The sequence below is a fragment of the Ornithodoros turicata genome, chromosome 6 (genome assembly GCF_037126465.1).
Source record: "Ornithodoros turicata isolate Travis chromosome 6, ASM3712646v1, whole genome shotgun sequence".
Classification (NCBI taxonomy): Eukaryota; Metazoa; Arthropoda; class Arachnida; order Ixodida; family Argasidae; genus Ornithodoros; species Ornithodoros turicata.
In genome coordinates, this window is record NC_088206.1 from 14,625,893 (window position 1) to 14,635,754 (window position 9,862).

The 9,862-nt window shown below is 47.4% G+C and overlaps 1 protein-coding gene across 1 annotated transcript; it reads right to left on the reverse strand.

Annotated features, from left to right (window-relative positions):
* Window positions 1-275: 275 nt before the first annotated feature.
* Window positions 276-7,431, reverse strand: LOC135399212 (uncharacterized). The gene is made up of 8 exons (XM_064630994.1): window positions 6,442-7,431; window positions 6,323-6,378; window positions 5,536-5,907; window positions 3,928-3,955; window positions 3,654-3,781; window positions 3,039-3,158; window positions 989-1,039; window positions 276-903 (listed from the first exon to the last, which is right to left on the reverse strand). The coding sequence occupies exons 1-8, from the start codon at window positions 6,468-6,470 to the stop codon at window positions 629-631; spliced, it is 1,059 nt and encodes a 352-aa protein (XP_064487064.1). The 5' UTR covers window positions 6,471-7,431; the 3' UTR covers window positions 276-628.
* Window positions 7,432-9,862: the final 2,431 nt, after the last annotated feature.

Sequence of the window (9,862 nt, forward strand, 5' to 3'; positions counted from 1 at the left end):
GTAAACTATGTTGAATGCATGAGACGTGCATGAGACGGCTGGAATATACCTCTACCCGAGAAACGTTATGACTTTCGTAGACAGACTGAAACCGAAAAAGATCGGAAGGGGAGGGCTGGGTTCCACGATTGGGCACTTTTTCGCTGCCTCCTATTGAAAGAAAAGTAGGACCGAAGGTCGCCGTGACCGGACCGTGACTTTCGGGCGCGACCTTGTTCGCCCCCCCCCCCCCCTAGCTTCGAGTGTAGTTGTCCACCCAGTTGGTGGTGCTGTCGTCATTTTTTACAAGCAGGGAGAGTTTTATTAACGATGAAAGATGTCGACACAGCTGCGGTCTCTTCGTAAGGTACAGCCAGCAGGCCAGCATAATATGCACAATAGGGCAAAAGCAAAATGGAAAACATGCGGAGAGTAACAGTACAGTGCTGATGGTCACCCATATAGGGTGGCTGCATGACGTGAGCCAAGCACTTCACCATTGTTCATCTTGGATGGCTACACTATGGTTATTCACCGCTAATTTACAATCGGTTTTATTCCATATTGATGCGTCACGTTCTAAAAAATCGTCCATGCTTTGTACGGCACAGTTCAGACTACCACCAGCAAACCAGACACGTGAACGTGTTCATAATGAACTTCCTGTAGTTGGAGTTTCGGAATTTGTATTAGTGTTTTGCACGTTGCTATTATCTTTTGCTGCACCGTTTTTAGAGGATGGAGTGCTCTGGTTGTAACCGGTCCCGCATACGGTGGGGTGCGACGCTTCAGAACTGTTCAGCACATCTTCAGGTTCGTGTAGTGCCATCACGACGTCGCCGGCATCCAAGTAGATGAATTGCTCCGCGACTTTCGGACCAAGTTCCGTGATTCCCAAGTCATTCAGGAAAGGCATCACAATGTCTGAAAGGTAGCAGACGCTTGGACATTGGGGTCGTACAGAGGATACATTCAAGTACAGTGCTGGTTCTGAGTACAAAATTATTACCTATACTGGGCACAACAGAGCCGTTCGCCAGGTCTTCGCCTTCACCGAATCCTGCAAGAAGTGATGCCCCCTTTTACCATAGACCTCTATCCGAGAAACGTCATCATGACGCTGGTAGACAGACTGAAACCGAAACAAATCTGAAGGGGAGGGCTGCGTTTCACGAATGTGCACTTGTTCACTGTCTTCGCATAGTTCGCCTTCGTGCGCCACCTTGTTCACCTCTAGCTTCGACCGTAGTTCAGCTCTACCAAATTGGTGGCGCTGTCAAACACTATGACGTCATTTATTTACAAACAGGGAGAGGTCTATTGCAAACAAAAGGTGATATGTAAATTTTTTAAAAAATATTTATACTATATATCCATTATATATTGATATATACACTTCCCTGCGCCGGGCTGACGACTCCCAAGCAAGGACGAAACTCGGCTGTACTCGGCTGGGAGCGCACGATCAACTTAAACATACTCTCCACGTGCTATTTTCCCGTTGTATATTTTATATATATATATCCTCTGTAAATTCGTATCGTTTCATTTATGGTCTTTGAAATTTATCATTCCAGCTCACAGAAAAGTCGTAGTGTGCATTAAAGACTGTAATGGCGCTCAGCAAGGCAATACGATCCCTTTTGTGTACAGTCATTGTCTTATTATGGAATACATAGGGAAACTCTTGGTTCATTCGGTGCATGATATTTACTACAATGATTTTAACGAATATGTCAACACTTTTTTCATACTTACGACGGGTTGAACCTATATATAAAAAACATATATTATTGCTCTCCGCAGACACCAGTCAGACATAATCACAGTTGACAAAATGCTTCTGGTGGGAACGTTCCTGGTCACGCTATGTTCACTACATGACATGCTCCTAGCCAACGTCCCTTTCGAACGACATCTGGCTCTAAAATATAAGAGGTGGGACCGTCAGGCGTTGCGTAAGAGTATGTCGTATGGTGAATTTCTCTTAGGTCTCTGGTCTTTTCTCTTAGCGTAGATATGCAATTGCAAACGAGAAAGAAAACGTGCCGGAGGTATCACTAGGTATTCCTAACGGACCATATACAGTCAGCCCTCGTTTTATGAAGCCTCGTTTTATGAACGACGTCACAAGGAACCAAACTGTTTCCATGGATTTCTCCCTTGGTTTATGAACCCTCGATATCCGAACTGTGAACGAATTTTCAGGGAAGGAACCGCAAAAACGCATGCGTTCTGACCTCGACTTATGAACGGGCCATCCAGATGTTGACTCACGGGAAGGTTCCGGGATCGTCAATAAAGATGAACAAAGAATCAAGGTCAAGCACTCGTGCATGAGCCGCTTGATGATCGTACTTTAGTGAAGTTATCAAATTATGGTGCTGAGGGTGATTGTAGTGATAGTAAAGATACCTAGCAGGACTGTTCTGAAGCTGTGACAGCTTGCTCAGCGTGGAATCGCATCCACAGTGCGATACGGTACTTCGAGGACCAGGCGGGCGAGTCAAGTGCCAGACTTCTATCGTTTCTTCTGAAGAGGATAAATACAGCCGAATTGTACGCTCTTAAAAATGAACTTCACCGCATAGCACGCTCCTAGCCAACCATCATCTCGAATGATATCGTTATTTGTTGAAAACGGGAGGCGTACGCCTTTTCTGTGACACTTATGCTGTTCATAATTGTCACAGAAAAGGCGTACGCCTCCCGTTTTCAACAAATCGGGTCAGATAACGATATCATTCAAGGTTATGGTTGGCCAGGAGCGTGCAATGCGGTGAAGTTCATTTTTAAGAGTGTATGGTGCATTTCCTGTTGCGTTTCAGCCCATTTCTTTTCCGCATCCCTCGCACCTCGATTTATGAATCCCTCAACTTATGAACGATTTTTCCAGAAACGAAGGGTGTTCATATATCGAGGGCATACGTATTTATTTTCACCATAGCCCGGATTATGTAGCAGCTAGGCAAACAGCAACGAGCGGTGCTTCAGTTCAGTTTCGACGTCCAGAAACTTGACATTGGCATTGTATGTAAAAGTGGTCCTTGTCTGCTTACTTGTATTTGTTGCTGTAATTGAAGGAACGTAAGACGACCCGAAGTAATAGCGAAGCACACACATATCCTTACTGTTTGTAGCAGCAGTGTCCTCTGACGCAGTTGTTGTCGTGCTTGTGCCTGCAAGTAACAGCACGGTCCCTCAATGCTCGTTCTGGTCAGGAAACGCCGGCAAAACTTTATGCGGGGCGCCACACAGTGCCGCGTGGCGGCGCAGCGATCGGTCCTTTGGCATCCCTATGGCGACTATGGCATTCCCGTGGGTGTCTAACTGGTCTCTAGCTGTCTATGCCTACTCTTTTGGTATTTTGCGCGTGTATGCCCGGAATACTTTCAATTTTTGTGAAAGGTGATTGTAATCTCGCGCTTAGCGTGTATGACGGGAGCGTCGTACGCATAGGTCGTATTGGGAACAGTGGTGATCCAGGGGGGGGGGGGGGGGAGGCGATCTCCTCCCAAAAAACTCAGTTCCCCTCCCCCACTACACGCTCCGAGAAAAAAAAAGACCCCCCCCCCAAAAAAAAAACAGAAAAAAAAAACGAGGGTCTGGATCCGCCCCTGATTGTGAACAGTTCGCATAGCGTAAACAGCAATGACAATCTGATTGGGACTTACCGCTTCTCCCGAGTAAAATGTAGGCAATGATTCCGAAGCCTATGGAGAGGGGAATAGCAGCCAGCACACAGTAATGCAGAGAAGTCTGGGTAGTGCCATCTGCCATTCCCATTTCACCAACCGGAGCCCTGCAAAGGGACACGGTGAAGCTATCTCCAGACACAAAGACAGTCCATTGCAGAATACTATACATGCGATAACTTCATTGCAATGGCGTTCGTTCCATGCGGAGAAACCGTTTTGTTAACATCAAGGGGTGTGCGTAATTTCTCACCCTGTGTCCTGTAGCAGCGGTGCTTGTCCTGGAAAAAGAGGACAAAGAAAAAGCTGGTTTAAAGCTCAGCTCCGCCGATTTTCGACTGCGGCAGAATGGAGCCATGCTTGGGCTGTGCGTTCGTTTCCGCACAGGGAGCATACATGTGAAAAATTTTCACCCATTTGTTTGTAGTTTTTAAGAAAACAATTTTTGAAATTTCCCTGGCACGGCGGTCCTGTGGTCGGCAAACCCTGACCAATCCCGGCTTCGTCCTGGCTTAGCCGCGCTCGTGGCTTGGCTAACGCCAAATCGTCGATGCGATGGCGGAGATCTATGGGCGAAGGTGAATGTCTTGGGTGTGTTCCGTGATAATTGCTGTCGTTAATAGCCTCGAAGATAGTTTTGCCGGTCTCCTTTAACAAGCCTTATAGGATGGCCTCGTTGTGCAACGGTCGTCGTGAGCGGACATTCTGTGCCCGCACTGTGCTTCAGGCTACCAACAAGACCTAACACCTAACGTGTGACGTACTCGTACGCATTCTCAATAGCTTTGGCAGCGCACTATGCGCGGACTTGCTGCGCGTGCAGAAAGCACCACCAAAGCTATTGAGAACGAGAACGAGTACGTGCTCGAAGACGAAGTATTTCTTATAAGAAACGTGATAAAACGGTGCGGTGGTCCCCGATAGCTCGTGACAGCTATTTCAGCACGATACAGCGTCCATGACGGAGTGTAAACACAAACTGGATGCCAGGCAGAGCTGTGGCAGGCTAGGTGTGGCTATCCAATCCGCACAGTTCCAAGTATGACGTCACAAGTGGAACCGCCGCCCGGTAGTTTTTCTCAAATTTCTCACGAAGGAGTATGGAAATTTGGAAAGCAATGTGCGTTTATGAATGAAGTTGGGACCACGGTTCTGAATATCACAACGTCTTCATACTTTCGGAACAGCAGCGGAGCTGCACTTTAAGATATGCACGGTGAACATAAACAAATCGTTCAAACATTAAAAATGCTTTTCCGAGGCTATCCAGAGTCACTCTTTGCTCTCTCCTCTCTCGTTCGTTCTGGCTGCGTTCTGCACTTTTTCGAGAATGGTTCAGTCTGATAGGGGCCGTATTATCGTCATTTCTTTTTTACCCAACTTTTCGAACTACGTTAGCTTTCGAAATGTCGAAATGTAATGATACACTTGACAGAAGTTTTGGAGGAGGGACCTTAAATAAGTGAATGTCGCAGCCCTTCTGTCGAGTGCATCACACAACATTTCAAACCCTAACGTCGACCGACAGACTGTCGACAACCTTGGGGATTTGCACGCCTTCTGCACTGTACAGCGGTGTTCAATTAAAGAACGGCACGTTTCTGCATAACTTTACGCTAGCTCACTGTATAGTCGCTTCAATGTACATCACAACAGTTAGTGCGGCGACACCGAAACTACTATCAGCGGCACCTGGTGGCGCCGTGCAGTAGAATTTCTCCGGTGGAGTAATTCTGTTAAGGCGTCGATATTACAGGTTTGCTCAGAAGTCTTTTTTTTTCTTTCTTCTTCTTCTTATACCCAACAGAATACACACATAATACGCCACAGAATACACGTGTCATGAATATAGGTGACATACCAGCTTCCGTCTGGTGGAATTCTGAGGGTGGCATGTGTCCGTCAACGGCGCCCTGTAAGCCATCTTCTGGAGGTTGCGCCGTGTCAAACTGCACACCGTCAGGATGCGCCGCTTCAGGATACGCCTCGTCAGGATGCGCCTCGTCAGGATGCGCCTCGTCAGGATGCGCCACTTCAGGATGCGCCTCGTCATGATACGCCTCCTCATGATACGCAGCGTCATGATATGCCCCGTCATGGTACGCCCCGTCAGGTTGTTCCGGGTTGACATTCTCATCAATGGTTCTAGCGCCGACGGGCGGCACCGTGGTAGCCATTGCGGTTGCTGCGGGATCCACCATATTGGCGACACCCGCGGTCCCGAACGCAGCGCCTTTGGGTGATTACATCAAGCAATAGTGACCATAACACACTGACGTGTGGAAAATCTTTCTACAGTCGAATTATAAAGTCTACAGATGTGGGCGGTACAGTGCTATGGACAAAAGTTTACGGAACACGCTTCAGCGCATTCCTTCTTCCAAATGACATGCTAGCAGCGAACGGGACATGTGCTTAGGTGACCCAGTCACCTGTTTGTAAGTTCGTACGGTACCATTCGCTGCTAGCGTGTCACTTTGAGGAAGGAATGCGGCGGAGCGTGTTTCCGTAAACCCTCGCCCTGCACTGTACGACATGTGCTCACACACTGCCCATATAGCAGCGGTGTAAGTTCTTCAGCGGGAGTGTTCGATAGATGAATATACGCAAAACCTTTTATGAATGAATGCTCTATGTTGCTTTCTCACCCGTTCCCATAACTGGTCCAGGCGTCGCCATCGGAGGCATCGCCATCGGAGGCATTCTGGAAATAATAAAGATGGAGTAAGGTACTTCTCAGAGAACACGTATCATGGGAAAAACCTACACAGGGTAATCCGGAACTGTTGTTCCCATCGCGTTTCAATGGGAAGCAGCGTAGATCGTTCGGCGGATGGAAGAGCAGTATACAACGTGCGATAGTGGAATGGGTCTTCTTCTTCCTCCTCCCGTGTGTCCACACGAGCGACATTCTCTACCAGATAATACTCCACCGGAAGATGCGAAAAACGTATATGTCATAGCGATCTGCTGCCACGTCTGTTGCTGTCCTAATTTTTCTTAAAATTGCGCTTCGCCGCGACCAGCCGCGACAAAAATACGTAAACCGAAACCAATTAATTACTGCAACAAATGACCCGCCTCGGTGGCAGATTTTTCTCTAAAAGGTGTCCGCTGAAGGTCCCAAAAGGGGTGGTACCCAATTTAATGCCGACAGCGCCCTGCTTTAGAAGTTACGCTTTTTTACGAAACTTATTTGTATTTTCATTTTAATAATGAGCGCCTCCCACTCATTCGCACGGTGTGCAGCTTGTAGGTGGTACCAGACAAATACTTGTAAAAAAGAAAGTTCGTGGATTGGTGCACCCGTTCGCGAATTATTTAGCCCGGGGATTTACGGTAACTGAAAGACGCGGTATAGATTTCGCAAAATTTAGTGGCCACGAATATGTGTCCTGTGCCCTATTCCCGAAAAATTAGTGTCCCGAAATTGCAGTATTGCGGGGCACTGTAATGTCGGCAGACGACAGGAATCGAGTGCTCACAACATCTCCACAGACTATTATAGTGGAAGAAGAAACTTTGAAGAAACGCGGATTTCAGCGACAGTTGTTGTGGGTGACTTTGACACTTTTATTGCTGACTGTGTGGAGAAATACTTTAAGAGTGACGAGTACTGCCTCGCGATCTGTGAAGTGATGTAATGGTGTGGTCGTTATTGTTGACGAGGTCTCTGTTTTGGAATTCCAAACCAATGCGGGTCTTTCTCGAGGTTCTTGCGGCCTCTGTTCTGGCAGTCGCACTCTTAAAAGTTATCTTCACCGCATAGCATGCTCCTAGCCAACCATTATCTCGAATGATATCGATATCTCTCGTGATTCGTTTAAAACGGGAGGCTTACGGATTTTTTGTGACACTTATGCTGTTCATAACTGTCACAAAAAGGCGTACGCCTCCAGTCTTCAACAAATAAGGGCATATAACGATATCATTCGAGATGACGGCTGGCTTGGAGCGTGCTATGCGGTGAAGTTCACGTCTAAGAGTGCAGTTCCAACATCAACTCTTTTTGTAGTCTGGTGATGAAGTTGGCAGTCTTTGCGTCGATGTTCAAGTCCCCCAGTGGCAGTATCAGCAATGACATGTGAGCCGCTAAAGCGTAGGTGAGGTGTGTGTGTGTGGGGGGGGGGGCGGCAGAGTTGGCGGCCCCGACGACGAGCCCCTCCTCAAATTGCATGGCACATACCTCCCTCACACACACACACGCAAAGCGTGTTGCCACGCCTTACCTTTCCGGCCGCAAAGCTTGTGCGTCAGCAGGACCAGGGCCCGGTGACCAGAGCCGTATATTAAAAGGGAGTCTGGCCATTAATGGGTCATGCCTATACCTGAAGCTCCACCCACTTTTTCAGCTTTCCGACCAATGAAGTCTTGAAATATGGGGCGCTATCAATCAGCCTATCCTCACTATTTGCCCCCCTATCCAACATGGGCAGCGCCATTTTGGGTGGCAAGTGGATTGGATGGGATTGAAATGGATACCTCTCGCAATCTGCAAAAGTAGTGCATTGTTGGTGCAAATTTGATAAGCGCCACCTAGGGAGCGTAAGGCACGTTGGGAATTGTCGTCTGCTTCCGTCGTTGTACCGCTGCCGTCAGAACCACCTGCTGGGACACATTCTGTTGTCGGTATGATTTTTAAACAAATCTACATGAATAGTTGGAATATAAGAGGCAATAATGTTTATATCCATGAAATCCAGCTGGTAAAAATAAGATCGTACAGCACAGCGCCGTTTTTGTTATGATTTCCTTGTGATCGCCGTGTTCACTAGGCCTAACACCGGCGACAAAACGTATTATTTTCAGTTATATATTGATGGATCAGCATAAGTTGAAACTGATTTCCGAGAAATTTATATTAGGATGTACATTTGGCAGCATAAAATCAGGTTAGTCTGTGAAAATTTTTTGTCACGAAATCCCCGCTTCACTGTGTTTGTTTTCGTCGCCATTTTGGGTGGCAGTATGGTGTCATGGCGATCCCCTTGGTAAAAAGCAAACCAATCAGAGGAGCGAAACTGTGATTGACAGGTCGAGCCTCTTTTTGTGACTCCTCCCAATGGCCAGACTCCCTTTTAATATACGGCTCTGCCGGTGACTGGCTCGGAGCGCCTTCTGTCCTCCTTTCCGCTCTACTCCTTTCAATCCTTCACCTCCTCTCACGCTTTTCTTCTGCGGACGCCGCCGACGCCGCGACATCGTGAAACGAGGCACTATAAGGCACGAACAGCTACGGAATACCTTGAAGCTGAGCCGCAGCAGGATTTTTCCGCATGTTTAGGAGAGCACGACGATATATGGCGTTGAGCGCTCGCGTTTTCCGCATCTCCCGCTGGAGTATTCCGGGAAATGTCGAGTCTTCCTCACACACTGTCCTGGCCTTTGGCTCTAACAGACGTCAACATCCCTAGGCGTGGTAATTAAGAGATATTCTTTAAAATATTGTTCATTTAAAGGAAGTTGGCGCCTGTGTTATCACCTCTTGTGTCGTCATTTTGACTATCCTTGACTTTGCTGACCAAGAGCGAGGGAGGATCCGCCTCCAAATGGCGCGCCAATAGGAGGACTCGGGAGGCGGAGCGCTGCGGCCTCTGCTCTTGTCTAATGTCTAATAGATGGCGCATCGGTAGCGCTCGGCTCGGGATATGTGAGCCGCTGTCGTCTGCTTCTTCCGGTAGAGCTACGACCTCGAAGCCTCTGCTCTCGCGTAAGAGATGGCGCAACATTGGCGCTCGGTAAGGGCACGTGTGGTCGTCACAACTTTGATCCTCGACCTTGAGACTGGCCGGTTACCTAAATTCCGATGACGCGGCGATAGCAAACCATAGTGCGTAGTTTTGACAATTATGCTTCATGGATATGTAATTACATTACCAAATTTGTGGCCAGTTCGACGTTTCGCTCCGCTCTTTTGCGTAAACATTGTCTCAGCTCATGAAAAATGAAATAAATATTTGTTCTACTCCTCGCCCTGAAATAAATAATTTAAAATAATTGTACTATGTGTTTCTTTTTGTAAGTAGTTACGCGAGTATGTAAAAAGGACAGAAATGTTGCTGCTTGTTCTACTCCTCGCACTGAAAGAAATAATTTAAAATAATTGAACCTCTGTATGCAATAAGGGGATAAGTCGAAAAATCCCAAAATGAGAAAAGGGGCCTGATATGATTGTCCGTCCCATTGAC

What these genes read in the sequence shown, in the direction of transcription:
- LOC135399212 (XM_064630994.1), bottom strand. Translation starts at nt 6,470, where the DNA reads ATGGGAACAACAGTTCCGGATTACCCTGT. An exon ending in CCGCTGCTACAGGACACAGG is followed by an intron (nt 3,782 to 3,927) that starts GTGAGAAATTAC and finishes GTCCCTTTGCAG; the next exon opens with GGCTCCGGTTGGTGAAATGG. An exon ending in CATTTTACTCGGGAGAAGCG is followed by an intron (nt 3,159 to 3,653) that starts GTAAGTCCCAAT and finishes TGTTACTTGCAG; the next exon opens with GCACAAGCACGACAACAACT.